The following is a 16,622-nucleotide window of genomic DNA, read 5'->3' as shown; positions in this document are numbered from 1 at the left end:
CTCACTTAACCTTCATTTTAACTTTTTTCCTTCCATTATTTTCTTTTGCATCGGAAAGTAGCATCGTCGTCTGAACGCGCGTTCGAATGCACTAAAACGAAACACGACGAAAACAGCCGAGTCTGCGCGAATCTGATCTTCATTGTATTTCATGATTATTACTACGCTGGACTGCTAAAGGGTAGGACTACCTCTTTTTCTCTTTTTCTTTACTTGCCGGTTCTTTAAACTGCAATTTTTTTTTCTACTTAAATACATCGCGCGCGCGCTCGGTGCTACGCGCATCTTTGCACATGCGCATCCCTAGTTTATCTTTTTCTTTTTCTCCTTCTCTTTCTTTATCCTCGAACGATCACGTCCTTTCTCTCAATGCATCTGCTACTTTTTGCTTGGAAATGTAGCTTTTGTTTTGTAGAAAGTAAACACAGAATTTTTCAAGTAGTTTGTCAAAAGAAATAAATAAATTACAACTCTATGCTCCCCTCTTTTAACTAATTCCTTTAATTCAATGTCAAACCATTTGCTATTTAGAATTTATTCATTTTCTGTTACATCGAAATATCATTTGTGAATTCTGTATTTTCGATCAAACACAATATCTCTTATGGAATAATTAAAACTAACAATAAGCTGACGTTGAATAAATTATAGTTCAATATAAATAATCTTAATTTGTTCTAATGATTTTTAATAAAAATAAAATTTGACAATATATAGCACGTACTAACAAAATTTATTACGTGCAAATATATTTTTGATAGAATATAATAAACATGCAAATTATCAGGTTGTTCAGAAAGTAATTAATTTCTATTTTGTAGAAAACTTTTGTTAGTGATGTTTCTTGGAATTCAATATTAATCTAAACATCAAAATCATTACATTGTAACAATAAACATTTCAAAAGCGATTTACAAACTTCTTGTGTTTCGATTCGTCTTAATAACTTTTTTTTGCATCTCATCAAAAATGGAAAATCAATGTCACCATGTTCATATTTTGCTTTGTTTTCTTATTAGTATAAATTTAATAATGTAATATAAACTAAACAAAAAAAAAAATAATGCGCCGTTTACAGAAAGAATATGTTAGGTAAACACAAGTGTCAAAATTGTTTTTCGAATTTTCGTTCCAATAATTTTAATTTGAAAGATGCATCAGGTTTAAGTCGTCCAATTAAAACAAATAAGAATGAAATTAAAAAACACTGATAGATGCTAATTGTCGCATAGCAACGAAAGAAATAACTAATTGCGAAAAGTTGAATTTATTAAATTCGACAATTTACGATCATTTAAAACGGCTTTGATTCTAAATATGAAAAAATCTTCTTTTATTTATTACTAAAAAACCGATATTACTTTCTGAATAATTTAATAAATTTCATACAATAACCTTTAATATCATTTCGATTCTTCTTTTGAATAATTCCCGATTCTTTTCCATTTGTCTTAGTGCGTCTACAGTTCTTTGAGTTCTTTCTTTTCGTTAAATTTTAATCTGTTAAATGGATACCAAGGTGTATTCTTTGGCCGACCGCCATTTGTATTTCGATTTTCATCGGTTTTTTCCTTTTCCAATGAGTCCCAAGTTAACGGCGATTAATAGAAAAGTAAATCAAGTGCATTAATAGAATATTTTTTAGATAAAAATTAAGATATCATTTGTTAATAAATTTAATATAAAAAACAAGTTTTTTCCATGGTGTTATTTTTTTATATACATTTTAATTCAATGAGTTGAACTCATATATACAGAGTGAGACATTTAAATCGAATTATACGAGGAACTCAATTTGTGTAAGCAGAATATTCCAAGTTATTCGCACCAATGGCCTTGATGATAGTAGTAGTATCGTCTTTTAAGAAGATAGCTTCATCTTTTGATTTGCGATCTGTCAATTACCTTGAGATACCTCGTTCATTATGAAAAATAATTGAAACTCTCTTTTTTTCTTCCTTTATAATCGAATTATTTTTTGTATGTTTTTACCGATCTCATTTTTACTTTATTTGTATAAAATAATAACAAACCTTATTTGACCAAATATTATTGCCACCTGACAAATCTTCCCAGAAAAACGGAATATTGATTTACCAAAATAGACAGACATTACATGTTTAACGATACTAATTAAAAAATTATTTCTTTTTTTCCTTTCGTAATAATATTTTTAAAAAATATTACACGATTTTCATCATACACCGACATTTTTATCAGAGTATATTTTTATAATATAAGGTGATTATTTATAAGAGCACAAAAAATAAAGTCTTTAGTATATAATTAATTATGATTAGTTTTTTTATTCTTTTTTAACAAAGAAATAAAATATATAAATGTATAAAAATATTATGCCGATGAATAAATCAATATTTTTTCTTTTTATTTCACAAGATTGGACTTCTCGCGTCAAAATAAATTCAAAATAAAGGTTATTTATATTTTGTTTCTTTAAATTTTTAGTATATATGAGAAACAAAAGTCCGATTATTCACGGCTTATGAAATAGACAGAGCACGAAGCCAAAAAGTCCATTTCCTTTATAAAAAGAAAAATTTATTTACAAACATATTAGCTTTATTCAAATTTTCTTGTAAATCATTCATATCTATTAACATTTGTACACATTCCTAACATCTATTTACATTAACTATCATACTTTCAATAATATATTTGTCTTATAACATTCTAAACTGCACAAAGGAACACCTGTTTTAGAACAAGAATATTTCTTTAGATTTTTACATTTGTTCACACTGCACAGCACCGGTGCCGGTATTTCTTTTCTAGAAAAATAAAAACATATTTTTTATGTAAGATATATGATTGAAATTAAAAAAAAAATTCGAAAGAAAAGATATCATATTTACACTTTCGCTGGTTTTAGTGGAAATTCTTCTCCCGGTGGTAAAGATATTGAACTTCCTCCTATTGTCATACGATAAGTAACAAGAGGAACTTGTCTTTTAGATGGTTTACCTTTACCAATTATTTTCGAAGCTTTCGATTCTTGTTTTTTTAATAATCTTTCCATCGTCTTTTTCTACAATCAAAAACAAATAAAAATTAACTATTTATTAATCATAAGTACAGTAGTATCTTGATTAACCAGCTTGATCGGGAGATAAACGACGTAGATAAATCGAGACGAGGGTGAAACTCTTTAAAACACGTTTCTTCTATACAAAATAACATTTTCATCTGTTATTCTTTTTTATAGTAACACCAATGTGCATACTAATACATATATTATATTGGATATGTAATAGAAAATAGTATTTGTATTTTTTTTATATTGTTATCCGTGTTCATTTTTATCACATGATTAACACTTTCGCGATGGACGGTAAAAGAAAAGTAAAATTATAATAAGAACAAAATTTGAAAAAAATTTAAATACATATATCTCGAACTGATTCCAACATTTATTATTAAACATAAAGCAACGGATACTTAAGACGTCTGATAAACACGAACCGGTTAATCGAGGTCCTACTTTATGGGGACAATTATAAATTTATTAAAACTGTTTATCTTTACTTTATCTTTCTCCCTTTTTTCATCAGCAAGTTGTTTTCTTTTTAAGGACTTAAGAGCAGCTTTTTGAATTGCTTCCGCAGTCATAACCTTTTCTTTATATCCTGTTGGTAATGACATAAGTCGTTCTACTCCCGGATTTGGTTCTGTATCCGTTTTCCTTTCAAACATGGCTCTTTGTCGTGCAGTCATTAATTTTGGATCTTTTGGTTTGATCTTCTTTAATTCATCATCTACCTAAATAATAAAGAATTCAATTATTTTTTAAGTATTTTATTTAATAAGATATTGAAAAGAAATTTTTATTGCTATCTACCTCCTCAAGTTTTCCAGATTCTATAGCATCTAACCACCTTTCTTCTTCGCTACTAGTACCGCTATCTTTTCCTTTGTTACTCTTTGGAATCTTTTTTTTAGTCGGAACTTTTGAAGAAGATGTGGCAACACATCCTGTCGAACTTAAATTGGTTACTTTTGTAGATTTTTCACGAACCTTTTCAATGCTGTACATAATATAGATCAATTATTAAACAGTTCTCCACTAATAAAATGTATGATCTTATTTAAGTAAATGAGAATAAAAATCATTTAACTGAGACATACCTCTTTTCGTCTTCCTTTTTAACTTTAACTTTAAACATTTTTTTTCTTTCACCCTCAGGTACTTCAGCAGTAAAACCATCACTATCATCATATATTATCTTTTTCTTCTTATGTTTTTTGTGTTTATGTTTTTTATGTTTCTTTTGCGTTGACACCTCACTTGAATCTAATATTATTAAATATAATTTTATAAAATGTAATTAATTTTATTTATATAAAAACATATAAGTAACATTAAATACATTAGTATAAGTGATTTACTTTGAAAAAAAAAACAAATATTATTGAAAAATAATTAGTCATATGAAACCAAATTATTTTGAAGTTAATAAACATTAAATATTCATTTTGTTCTTCGGTTATATTTTTTAAACTTACCCATTTAAAAAATGATAGCTGCTTAAAGTATCACTGACAAGAATTGAATCGATTTATACAAAATACCATAACACAATTGTATCATAGATAGAATGTATAATCAAGATATCCAAACTTAGTACACATCACAAATCCTAAAAAGCATCAGGATGTATAGGGAGCTTTATCTCTACCAGTAGATGGCACGGCGATTGCCAAATGTGTAGGGATCCTGAGGTCACTTTAAAAATAATGATGGACGAAATATAATAAAAAATATACTTTTTTAATTTTTAACAAAAATATATTAGTATACGAGAAAATAATAATTGCATCTGTATGAAGCAAGAGGTGGAAAACAAACGAGACCGCCCTTAGCACTTAATAGAAAAATCCAGGTAGTAAGAAACGCTCCCATTGGCTGCGTGTCGAACGTCGAATATTAAGCCAGTGCTGTCAGATCGTGGGTAAATCTTACCCTCTCCCTGTGCCACTGGGATTGCACACAATGAAAGTTTTCCATGTCCGTGTGTTTGGGATGTCGAGGAAAGCCGAGTGTAACCGAAGTTGGCGGGCACGCCGGAGTGGCACACTATGAAAGCGACTTGTGTCGTCCGAACACATGGATACGAGTCGCTTTCATAGTGTGCCACTTCGTGGCCAACCGCCAACTTCGGTTACACTCGGCTTTCCTCGAAATCCCAAACACACGGACATGGAAAACTTTCATTGTGTGCAATCCCAGTGGCACAGGGAGAGGGTAAGATTTACCCGCGATCTGGCTTCACAGTGAAGCCAGATCGCGGAACATTTCTACCCCTTCTCTCGAGCTCAGCACGTCTCGCACACAACAAAATTTACGTGTCGGTGTGTCGGAAAACCTAAGGGTTTTACACATTGTTTTACACATTGTTCAAATGTGTTTGTGTCCATGTATTTCTCCGCGGCGCGTGGTGGGGGTATTATTTCTCCTCTGTCGCGCAGCTACCTCGGCTTCTCTCGGCTTCTTTTGATTTTCCGACACACCGACACGTAAATTTTGTTGTGTGTGAGGCGTGCTGAGCTCGAGAGAAGGGGTAGAAATGCTCCGCGATCTGGCTTCACTGATTGTATCTACTATTGATAATATAGATATCTCGATAATGGATTATGTTATTTACTCTCTCTACTTCGAACGATGATGGATTCCTAAAGGAGTCTAGGGAATATCCCTAGAAGCGCACATAACCGCGGAAAGTGCATAGATCACACAAAGCACATGCGACATAAAATAAAATACTATTCATGTTTTTATCAACAGATAACATTAATATCGCATGACGTAGGAACACTTATTTTTACAAATACAATTTTTACCATAACCTATAAGCTTATATTTTTACAGATTTACAACAATAATAATCAAGTATTAACGTTTATTATATAAAGAGTTGAAAAAGTTGAATTTTATTTAAAAAGGGGTGAATTTGATTTGCAAAAAATTAAATTTGGAGTGCAGAATCTGTATATGCGTACAGTACCGAGTTTTTACTCCTCATTGAACTTTTGCATATAAATCGGTCATTGACGTTAAAGCTTTAAAAGTAAACCTACCAAGAGTTTATGTATATCTATTTATACAATTATTGATTTAATGATTGATCCGTAACAAAGGTTAGATTTTAACTACTGAATGCAAATAATGATCAATTTAATAGCAGATTGAATAATAAATAAAATAATATTTATGATTATAATAGTCGTTAAGTCGAATGAAGAAAAGTGATAATATTGTGAGCACAGAATTTTAATTGAAAATAAAAAATTGATCATTGAACCAGTTGTGGTATCTTGAAGACGAATGAGCTTGTTAGTAGTATATTTTCTTAAATCGTAGAATTAAGCTAAAAGCAGCTACCCTTATTTCCTTTTTCACATTAATTTACGTATAATATTTAACTTTTAACGCAGTAGCTGCCGAAAACTCATGTTTTTCACAAATAAGAAGTCATAAATAAAATTAAAATGATAAAAATTATGTAATATTTTGCGGATGCCTGGGGTACCAAAATGGTACTCTACCATTACCATTTTGGGAACCACTGACTTACAAGATATTCTATTATTATATTACCATTTATTACAATTTTTATCATTTTACCATAAAAGAGAAACAAGGAAATAACTGAAGGACTAAATAAATAAAGTATCAGAAAAAATTATTATAAGAAATTTAAATAAAAGTATTAAGGCGATATTAAAATATTTATTAGAATAAATTAGTGAAAGTATGATTCATGGACGAAATTACGAAACCACTAGAATTTTTATACACATTTTATCTATTTTTGCAACTTTGATGCAAAAAAATAATAATTGTAACCGTATGCGCAAACTTACTAATGAATCTATTCATTTAGATTCTCGTGTTTTACTTTTCTAAGTCAGATCCGTAAATGCATAAGTTTACTAGTTAAAATTTAAATTTGATTGGTTGAAAATTCATTGTTAAACAAATTTATTAGTGATGCATTTACTATGGCATAAATAATTTAAATTTTTGGAGAAAAAAACAGACTTTTTGATCAATTTAAAAATTGTTGATAAACTCACTAATAATTAATCTTAGCATTGTGATGATAAAAATATAATTTAATTTAGGAACTGGACTTATCAAACAATTCCAAGAGGGGATTCCCTGACTCTCTAATAGAAATCATGACAGTGCAAGTAAAGTACAAGGACTTAATCGAGGAATTTGTAAAGATTTCGAAACCTTGTGTTTCTTTTGAAAATTTGGAAGAAATTAAAAATGAATATTCTTACGATATAGGATCTAAACGAAAAATAAGTGGTATACAAAATCTTGAAGGATTAATTAAAGTGTTAGAAAAGTATACCATACTCGCTTACGACGACATTAAACCGTTGTATTATATCGAAAAGAGATATATTAAAAAATCTGATTTGATAACAAAATTAAAAAACTATGAAGATTGGTATAAACTGATGAATTATCCATCGTATTATAATATGTATCAAAATGATAATGGTGAGTGTTTGTACTTTTTAATAGCTTTATTATATTTAATTCTTTCGCTTCGATGAGCGTATATATACGCTCTTGAAGAATGACCATTCATATACGAAGAGCGTATATATACGCTCCCGAAAAGTGAATGTAACGTTTTTTCTTTTAAAATGTTGTAAATTGAATTTCGAAAAAAAATGAGTTAAGCTTAGTTTCAGTTAGATATGGATGACTTCTTTTCATATTATTAATAACAAAGCTGAAATGATTCAAACACACACAATATTCTTATAAATTTATTAATAGAAGTTACGCAATAAAGTGTTAATGCATTAATGTTTTTTTTTTTAAGTGCTATAAGTCCATTTGCTATTCATAAAAGTCTTATTTTCTTTAAACGTTTTGTTAATTATTTTCGGATAATGTAATTTTGATCTTGCTTATATTTTTAAAAATATCACCTGAATTTATTAATATTAACTGGCATTTCTAAATCAATCTAAAAACACAAACGTTTAAATATTTCAAAATTAGAATAAACAGATTTATACAATTTTTAGAAACAATAGCTTGTACGTGCTAGACAAAATTAAAAAATAAAGTTTGTATTGTTTTTTAATATATATATATATAATTATATAAATATTAAAAATAAATATATACATATAGTTGGTACATATATATTTGTATACATATACAATCTTTTATTAACATAATATTCAATTACTAAAATATTATAATTATTAAAAGTTCTATACGTTGTTATAGCACGATCTTTACCGAAAAATAATCATCATGAAACATGTGATAGAAGAGTATCGCTAAATTCATTACCGGAAAATTCTGGACTAAATAGTCATAATTTAAGATTACAGGAAACACCAAAACAATTATCTCAAACTTTAAATAACAAGGAATCAAAATTAAAACAAATAGGTATTTATTAATGATTGAACTTCTTTAAATATGATTAACATAATAACTTAATATGAAATATTGTAAATTTTATTTAAATATATACTTTAAGTTGTATTGAAAGTCAGCGAACAATTGGGACGTTCTTGGAGAGATGTTTGCAGATTTATGAATCTTAAGGAATATCAAATAGATGAATTAGAGAATAAATATCCGTGTAATTTAAAAGAACAATGTAATAAGGTAATATATGCTTAAATGTAATTTTATATTAAAAATATTATATATATATATATATATGTATTTACACAATTAAACATTTTGCAGGCTTTGCATATTTGTATTTCGCAAAATAATTCAGAGTGGAAAATGAGTTTATTACACGCGTTAGAAAAAGGAAGACGTAAGGATGTTAAAGAGGTTGTTGAAAAAATCTTATTGCGTAACGAAATATAAAATATTTTTTGTATAAATATAATATGTAATATATAACATTATTATTTATAAAAAGGGAATGGAATTAAAGCTTTGAAAAAGTGCATGTAGCAATATATATATATTTTTTTCTTTAAATATACTTTATATAAGAAAGGTTTAAATATAATTGTTGTATGTCAAACAATTGTGTAAACATCACACATCTTTAATACGTTTTAGAAGAATAAAGCAAGATGCTGCATTTCATTGATCGTTGGTAATCTAATTAACAAATGTTAAAATTTTAATGTTAACTATTCGATATGCCTTATTTAGGAGAAACAAACAAGCAAAATAAACCACAATACTTTTTGAAATAATAATAGAAACGAGCTTTATTTCATGCAAACTGGAAATCATATGTAAAGTGACAAATGTGGAAAGTAGAAAAATACAGCAGCCTGCGCGTATCTTTCATAAACTACCTCTAAGCTATGTATTTATACATTTATATGATATTAATTTGTTACAATTTAATATTTATTTATTTTAACCTTCGTTCGATTACCTTTCGGATATGAAGTTACGATTTAGAAAAAGAAACAAAAAATATTTTTTCATCATTTTAACCAAATTGATTAATAGATTATATATACTGTTATTTAAATCAATATTAATGAAAATTTTGTTAAATACCTGTTATTCAATGACCAATATAACAATGAAATTTTTAAATGAAGTTAAGAATTCTTGATATATTATAATTAGACCGTATACGAATTTTTTGTTTGACTTCCTTTCTTGATCATAGTATCTTTATGTACTTGATATCCTATAGTTACTTTGGGTGTAATCCTCAATCTTTCTTTTAATTTACGTCTGGAAATTAAAAACACAATATCAATATAAAAATAAATATAGATTATATGAGTTGCTCATTAAGTCAACTTCAATGAACAAAAAGATTATTGCTAAAATAATATACCGCGTCGTATCATTTATTATTAAACAGTCAGGAAAATTTTGTTCTTTTAATAGTATAAAATCTAATTATTTAATAAATTTATTTTAATACTAAAAAGTTAAGTATCAACCAAACGGTTCTGTAATACAATTTGCACAAATTTTTAAAGTGGTATTAATCACTTTGAGTTGTGACTGGTTAATATAAGTAATATAAACTCACCCTATTTCCATAACGCTTTCTTCACAATTGGAGTTAGCTGTCCATACACCAATTTTATCACCTTTTAACCTAACATTAACAACAGCGCCACATACATCATCTGAGTATTCATTGAATGCTTCTCCGATCATACACAGAAGAATTTCTAGCCAAAAATGATCTAAATCCATAGCTCTTTGTTTCTTATCTAAATTAATAAGCCATCGTCCACCTAATTTATTAGCATCGTCTTCCCACATTGGTCGGATTCCTTGTTTAAACATACTATAATCGCAACCTTGTCTTAACTCTGATGCAGGCTTTATGTGATTGTATAAACTGTTAAAGAGAAAAATAATTTTATCGTTAATACAAATAATATACAGTGGATGTCTAAGGTTTATCTGGCCAAATTGTATCTATATTAAATAAACCATTTGACAACAATATTTTTCTGAAGAATAATAAATTAAATTTACCTCCAGAAATCTTCTGCAGTATCAAAACTGGTAATCTCACGTTGACTTTCCTCCCATAATTTACTTTTGTCTGGTTCATAGTACCAAAGTGTCCAAGTATGTTGAAGCGGATGTTTAATCAAAACTTCTGGTGGAAATTCATCAAAATTTATTACTCCTTGCTCCTTCCGTTCAATCTCCTATGAAACAAAATTTGCAATTAATGTTTATTACAAATTTACTTAAAACTTTAAACACAACGTATTAATCTACTGTCAAAATATTTGTGCAAAAAGGATGAGAGAAATAAAAAAAACTTTCAGGACGACCTAAAAACTAAGGTCAAAATCATTTAACCTAGAAAATCGTATACCCCGCATTGTAGTGGTACCACGCGAGTTTGAAGAGTTCACGTAACATAATGCACCGTTTTTGAAATATAAACATTTAATAAAACATGCAGACATTTAAATTAAGTCCACATCATTGTAATAAAAATTGAATAAAGAATAAAAGATAATAGAAAATATGAGAAATAATTATGATTCTCAAATCTGTATTGAAAGTTTTGGCAAGAAAAAGATGTAGACATACGGTAAAAGAGGGGTAGTAAGAAATGAACCAAGCGACCATGCTACTTTCTACGATACCGGATTATAATTAAAAAAATAATTGGATAGATTTATCATTTTTAAATGATATATCACTTAGAAATTTTTGTTTATGTCAGGATAGAATGATTTTTATCTTTAAATACCTTGATTTCTTCCGTATTACTTGTAGCCATGTTACATATAAGTGCAAACACATACGAACAAGACGTTCTCGCTGACCGAACTGACTATGAAGACATCTGTCGGCAAAATTTTCACACCGAGCAACCCTTTCCGCGAGAAAAAGAAATGATATGAAAAGATAAAGAAGAAATTTATAAGAGAATAGGACATTTAATCCTGACCGGTTATACGCGGTACAAGATATGTTACGATCGATACAATAAATAGAAATTTGAAAAAAGTTCATTTAATGGTTACTTAAGATAATAAAAATCTTGAAATAGAAAATATGTTTATACTTTCTTCTTCCTCCTTCTCCTTATTCTCCTTTCTTTCCTCGACCTTCTTTTAGTTTTTGATAATAAACGAAAATTAGAAGATATACTGTTCTCAACACAGCAACAAATTTTTTTTCGTGGTAAACATTTTTTTTCCAAGTACTAACGTCCACGACCTTCTCTTTTTTTTCTTCGTATTTACTGTTTTGTTTTGGATAAACGTATAGGAAATTGTTTGAGACTTCTACGTTCATATATATATATATATACAGAGTTCGCAGAAAAATTGTATTTATACTCAAAGAAAAGAAAAATTTGTATTAAATTTTAATATTAAATTTATTCAGAGATCACGAAATTAATATCAGTTCTTTTACTTTTATAATTACAATAGATGTTCAGAGTAATATACTTTAGTTTTATTTTTACGGTAAACAATAACTTTTGTTTGTAGGGCAATGTTGACTAATATATCCAATTGGGTTACTGCACATACATTTTCCATTTCTTCTATAAAGGTTTAGCTAGTTTAGCTAGTTCAGTAGGTTTTCTACAATATGCAAACATTTTTATGAATGTCCCCCATAGGTAAAAATCTACAGGTATTAAATCAGAAAAATGTGCAGGAAACTAAATTGCACCTTTTCATTCTAGCCATCCTTGTAAATTTATATTCATATAAGCTAAAAACTAATAGAAACCTATTTTAACATGAATTAAAATTGTAAAAGTTCTGTTAATTCTTAGATTCTAATAAACATCTGAATAAGTTTAATATTATAGTATTCATACAAATTTTTCTTTTCCTTGAATATATATACATTTTTTTTGCGAACTCCGTATACGTAATAAAAAAGATTTATACGTTTATTCAAGATCTATTTACAAGTGAAGTAATCGATATTGTTATATTATGTAAAAATAGATTTATATTTGGCTATTTTCAAGCACTTAATGTACTGTTTTTTTTATACATATTATAATATAAAAACATAATTTTTTTAACCTGAATTTTCTGGTTTAGTTAAAATTCTAATTGAATTTATATGATATAGTATACCATATAAAACGATCTCTTAAGTCTTACAAATATATAAATGATTTGATGAATTTCATTATTTTATGGAATGGTTAAAATTTTAAGAAGAAAATTTTAAAAATAAATAATTATCCTAACTTTAGTTTGCATTAACAAACGAAAGATAAATCTTTCTTCTTTTTTTAAATTATAGTAGAATTACAAAACTGTTTATTAATTTATATAATTAATAATAATTTAAACTTGACATCACACATTGACAGTGTTATTTGAATTACAATATGTATTTTCATAGCGATCTTTAGTTATTTTCATTATATTCAATATCTCTTTCACAATATTTTAAATCATTTTTTAGCTTAATATTTAGAAAAAGCAAAGAAACATATTTTAGTAATTTACAAATAAATCCTTTTAAACATTGATAATTAAAAATAATATATTACACATTCTAACGGTCATGAGTTTCTGTTTTGATAATCCGTATTTAAAGTTTTCAAATCTCTTTGCTTTAATTTAATATATTCATTTTTAATGGTTATATCTGGATTTATTACTAAAATTGGTTTCTTTGTAAATTCTTCATTCTCTTTCGAAGATAAATAAGTGGTGGTTTTAATTGATGTTGGAATAGATTGAATAGTCGTTTCTTCTGGTAATTTTGACTTAAATTTTTTTTCGGGTATATTGACTATTTCTAGCTGCGAATCGTCTGATTTTTTATTACATTTTATACGATCGATATTCATAGAAATATCTTTCACGAAAGATTGTATTTTTTCGGTCGAAGCATCAGGAGAAATGTTAATGTTGGTGACTTCTCGCTTCTCTCTATCATGATTTTCTAAAATATCTCTTCGCATTACTTGAATATCATTATCACTTTTTTCAGTTAATTGTTCAGACTTATTAACGTTAGTTTCACTTTTACTCTGTAACATAAGAGGCACAATATTCTGATTTTGCGTTAATATTTCATCAGACTTATTCATTTCATTGACGATACTTTCTTTTTTACCCTGTGATATTTCTATGTCTCTTTTGTTCTTTGATAAAGTTTTTATTAAAATTCCTTTATTTAAAGCACTTACAATATTTCCCTTTGACTTATTAATAATATTATCAAACGTTGTATTGAACTTCTCTTGATAATGTGATGTTGAATGTAGTTGATCTGTATTCTTGTCTTCTTTCAAATTTATTTTTTCTACATTTTGAATATTGTTGTTATTCTTTGTATCGATTAACTGTTTAGAATCATTTGTATCCTGTACAATATTTTTATTTACGTTTTTAATATTTGGTATTTCTAGAACATTTTCATTGATGTTCGTTCCAATTGTATATTTCTTTAAAATTTTGCTTTTATCAAAATTTTTACTAATTTTGCTCCGTTTATTAATATTTTCAACTTTATCTGAATTAAATTTTTGTATAATATTTGTTTTATCGTTATCATTGTTCTTATCATTCTTTATGGACTCTTCTATATGCTTTTCTATTTTCCCTATTTCTATTTCTAATTCTTGCTTTTTTTCTTGAAGATCCTCTAGTTTTTCCTGTTCCTTTAACATTTCCAAATTTTCTAATGCTTGCTCTTCTAAATTTTGTCGATGCTTTTCATTTTTTGTTATCACCTTTGTATCAGCAATTTCTTCTTCAGCAGCTAGTTCAGAATCTTCTTTTTTTATTGCATCAGAATTTAGAGGATTATCAATTTTTAAAATTTCATTAGTCATTTTAGATTTAATTATATTAATGTTTTCATTAGCCTTTGACGTTACAAAGTTCTCATGCATTATCAATTTACTATTATTTATAACAGATTTAGGTTCTTCATTGAGGTGCTCATCTATTGTTTTGATCTTTCCAATAATTTGTTTAATTTCCGGAGCAAAACTAGCTCCTACATTTTCAGCAGGATTTCGTTCTTCTAGCATCAACTTCTCTGCAACAGCAACGCGTTCGACAGGAACTGGAGGTTCTTGACGAATATCACCGAAATGTTTATTTTCAACCATCATTTCAATTTTTGGTAATACATGTATTACTTTTTCTACAATTAAAAATAACATATAAATAATTATATACTGTGGGTGATCGTTTAATGAACAGTTCCGATTGCGAAAAAATCGGATAACTAATACTTTCGTGAAAGATTTTTATGTTTGGACAAGAAACATATGTTCGAATAACGAAAATCTAAGAGAATAAATACAAGAAAAATTGTGTTTCAAATTTATAAAATTGTATCTTTTTCAATAACCGGTTAACAAACAATTCAGGTTGCAATTAAGTGATCATCCACTTTAATATCATATTATAATATGATTTCTTACCATACCTTTAACGTTCGATAGAATTTTAGGATTACTAGAAACAGGTATCATATGAATATCTTCTTTATTAAAATGTAATGGTAAATTATCTAATTGATTAAGCGATCTATCAGTCGTTATGCCAATTTTGGTATTAGAAGATTCTTCCATTGCATACAAATTGGCATATGTACCAAGAACCATTATCCAAACGCCAACGAATAGAATCGCCTTAAATGAAAAGTAATAAATAATTAAAATAATATTTACAATAAATATGATTGTCGATATGGGCTTTCCATTATAATTATTACCTGTGCTAATAATCTTTCATTTGTATGTTTGTTGCTCATGGATATGAAAAATGCTGCAGGAAACATTAAGCATATCATAACACCAATCGTAGATCCAACTAAACCAAGTACGAATTCAATATTTGGCATCAATATACCAGTAATTACAGAAAAAGATACTATCGCAATGGTAAGACATCTAAATCTTACTTCTGGCATGTAATTCATAGACGGTTCGTGAGTGTGTACCTAAAAGTTCTAACAATAATGCCCATATTCAATAGATTCGTCATATTATCTATATGCATACCCGACGAAACAAGAGAGAATTCAGACTTGCACGGCAAGGAAAAATGACTAGCGGAAAACTAAAAGCTACAGAGAAAAAAAATCCCATCTTAATCATATCTGATGATATGCTAGGTTCAAAGCTCATCAGTATATTTCCTGTGAATGAAGAAAAAGAAAGTTTATTTTTATTATAAATAGTTTAATTTCTTTTTATTAATATCTATATAATAAAAGCGTACCTGTGAACGGTTGTGTACAGAATGCAATATAACCAAAGAAACCAACGCATAAATATACCAAAGTACAGATATTTAATGCGCCTCGTACAACATCGTTCATTTTTTCGAGTGATACGTTTGGAATGGTTTCATATATTTCAAATAACTGTGTTTGGCAAAAAAGAGCCATAGAAAATATTGGCAAACATTGAAGAATACCGCTGGATCTCCAAAAGTATACGTTATTCGTCCAATCACCCGCAAATATGTGTTGTATTGACTCGGTGAATACCTGCCAATATAAAAATTATTATAAAACATAATAAATCTTGTAGTAACAAAGTATATGAAGTAAATAACACATAATACTTGTTTGCAATATTTATAGAATTCTTACCTTCAAAACAAGGCAAGCATAAAAACCAACAGTAGCGGTACAAATACTCGATAAACTATCAATGTTTCTTAATAGACCCAACGGTAATATTATAAAAATACTTGTTATTAAAAGTAGACTAGTTCTTATATCATCAGGTTTTTTGTCTATCAGTTTCCCAACAATTTGTGGTCCCAAATCACCAACAACGACAAAAAATGCAATGCACGTACCAACGAGGAATCCAATAATAAAAAGTTCAACTAAAAATTTGCCCATATAGCCAAACGCATAAAAAGCAAGTAGCTCAAAATTACGTCTTCTTGACATTACCGATGACTTAATAAGAAGATGACAAGCAAAACGAGATAGAAAATTAGACAATAAAAGAATCAATGCAGCTAAAATAATGCCGCATTGTTTAAAACAAAATGGCATGGCGAGAACACTTACGCCGATAATACTATTAGCGAGTGTCATAACGTGTGATAAATGGGCCATTATTTAGAATAAATATAATGTCGTAGAATAATATCAAATAATCTCTAAACGTTTATTTTTAGAAGAT

General features: G+C 27.9%; 4 protein-coding genes across 11 annotated transcripts; 1 reads left to right on the top strand and 3 right to left on the bottom strand.

Moving 5' to 3' along the window:
* The first annotated feature begins 40 nt into the window (after window positions 1-40).
* Window positions 41-9,109, top strand: Fadd (fas-associated death domain protein). 7 transcript variants are annotated; one of them, XM_089171229.1, is made up of 6 exons: window positions 5,243-5,260; window positions 5,885-6,348; window positions 7,141-7,531; window positions 8,279-8,446; window positions 8,538-8,668; window positions 8,753-9,109. In XM_089171229.1, exons 3-6 carry the CDS (start codon window positions 7,198-7,200, stop codon window positions 8,879-8,881), a joined length of 762 nt encoding a protein of 253 aa, XP_089027355.1. In that variant the 5' UTR covers window positions 5,243-5,260; window positions 5,885-6,348; window positions 7,141-7,197; the 3' UTR covers window positions 8,882-9,109. The 7 variants fall into 7 exon arrangements, with proteins under 7 accessions (XP_089027356.1, XP_089027352.1, XP_089027355.1 ...); XM_089171228.1 differs by lacking the exon at window positions 5,243-5,260 and adding an exon at window positions 5,327-5,821; XM_015334564.2 differs by lacking the exon at window positions 5,243-5,260 and having other exon boundaries at window positions 5,327-6,153; window positions 6,240-6,348.
* Window positions 2,559-4,955, bottom strand: LOC107073827 (INO80 complex subunit B). The gene is made up of 6 exons (XM_015334560.2): window positions 4,522-4,955; window positions 4,144-4,309; window positions 3,857-4,043; window positions 3,544-3,777; window positions 2,874-3,046; window positions 2,559-2,789 (listed from the first exon to the last, which is right to left on the bottom strand). The coding sequence occupies exons 1-6, from the start codon at window positions 4,523-4,525 to the stop codon at window positions 2,657-2,659; spliced, it is 897 nt and encodes a 298-aa protein (XP_015190046.2). The 5' UTR covers window positions 4,526-4,955; the 3' UTR covers window positions 2,559-2,656.
* Window positions 8,963-11,366, bottom strand: eIF4E4 (eukaryotic translation initiation factor 4E4). Of its 2 annotated transcripts, none has more exons than XM_015334566.2 (4): window positions 11,223-11,366; window positions 10,487-10,665; window positions 10,029-10,346; window positions 8,963-9,721 (listed from the first exon to the last, which is right to left on the bottom strand). In XM_015334566.2, exons 1-4 carry the CDS (start codon window positions 11,250-11,252, stop codon window positions 9,607-9,609), a joined length of 642 nt encoding a protein of 213 aa, XP_015190052.1. In that variant the 5' UTR covers window positions 11,253-11,366; the 3' UTR covers window positions 8,963-9,606. The 2 variants fall into 2 exon arrangements, with proteins under 2 accessions (XP_015190052.1, XP_089027358.1); XM_089171232.1 differs by lacking the exon at window positions 11,223-11,366 and adding an exon at window positions 11,060-11,113.
* A 1,399-nt stretch (window positions 11,367-12,765) lies between these two features.
* LOC107073959 (putative sodium-coupled neutral amino acid transporter 10) lies at window positions 12,766-16,586 on the bottom strand. Its single transcript, XM_015334939.2, has 6 exons — window positions 16,076-16,586; window positions 15,700-15,970; window positions 15,480-15,616; window positions 15,191-15,418; window positions 14,903-15,107; window positions 12,766-14,614 (listed from the first exon to the last, which is right to left on the bottom strand). Exons 1-6 carry the CDS (start codon window positions 16,553-16,555, stop codon window positions 13,017-13,019), a joined length of 2,919 nt encoding a protein of 972 aa, XP_015190425.2. The 5' UTR covers window positions 16,556-16,586; the 3' UTR covers window positions 12,766-13,016.
* Between the last annotated feature and the right edge of the window lie 36 nt (window positions 16,587-16,622).

Source organism: Polistes dominula, unplaced genomic scaffold (genome assembly GCF_049000335.1).
Source record: "Polistes dominula isolate Pdom_NZ unplaced genomic scaffold, Pdom_raw_medaka contig_31, whole genome shotgun sequence".
In the NCBI taxonomy this organism is placed as follows: domain Eukaryota; kingdom Metazoa; phylum Arthropoda; class Insecta; order Hymenoptera; family Vespidae; genus Polistes; species Polistes dominula.
Note: the sequence above shows the minus strand (reverse complement) of the source record. Positions and strands in the feature narration are given on the sequence as shown.

What these genes read in the sequence shown, in the direction of transcription:
- LOC107073827 (XM_015334560.2), bottom strand. An exon ending in AAAAAGGAAGACGAAAAGAG is followed by an intron (nt 4,044 to 4,143) that starts GTATGTCTCAGT and finishes TATTATGTACAG; the next exon opens with CATTGAAAAGGTTCGTGAAA. An exon ending in AATCTGGAAAACTTGAGGAG is followed by an intron (nt 3,778 to 3,856) that starts GTAGATAGCAAT and finishes TTTATTATTTAG; the next exon opens with GTAGATGATGAATTAAAGAA.
- Fadd (XM_089171226.1), top strand. Translation starts at nt 5,216, where the DNA reads ATGGAAAACTTTCATTGTGTGCAATCCCAGTGGCACAGGGAGAGG. An exon ending in CCCAGTGGCACAGGGAGAGG is followed by an intron (nt 5,261 to 7,140) that starts GTAAGATTTACC and finishes AATTTAATTTAG; the next exon opens with GAACTGGACTTATCAAACAA. An exon ending in TATGTATCAAAATGATAATG is followed by an intron (nt 7,532 to 8,278) that starts GTGAGTGTTTGT and finishes ACGTTGTTATAG; the next exon opens with CACGATCTTTACCGAAAAAT.
- eIF4E4 (XM_089171232.1), bottom strand. Translation starts at nt 11,098, where the DNA reads ATGGTCGCTTGGTTCATTTCTTACTACCCCTCTTTTACC. An exon ending in CTTACTACCCCTCTTTTACC is followed by an intron (nt 10,666 to 11,059) that starts GTATGTCTACAT and finishes TTTGTTTCATAG; the next exon opens with GAGATTGAACGGAAGGAGCA. An exon ending in ACTGCAGAAGATTTCTGGAG is followed by an intron (nt 10,347 to 10,486) that starts GTAAATTTAATT and finishes TCTCTTTAACAG; the next exon opens with TTTATACAATCACATAAAGC.
- LOC107073959 (XM_015334939.2), bottom strand. Translation starts at nt 16,555, where the DNA reads ATGGCCCATTTATCACACGTTATGACACTCGCTAATAGTATTATCGGC. An exon ending in ATGCTTGCCTTGTTTTGAAG is followed by an intron (nt 15,971 to 16,075) that starts GTAAGAATTCTA and finishes TTATATTGGCAG; the next exon opens with GTATTCACCGAGTCAATACA. An exon ending in ATGAAAGATTATTAGCACAG is followed by an intron (nt 15,108 to 15,190) that starts GTAATAATTATA and finishes TTTTCATTTAAG; the next exon opens with GCGATTCTATTCGTTGGCGT.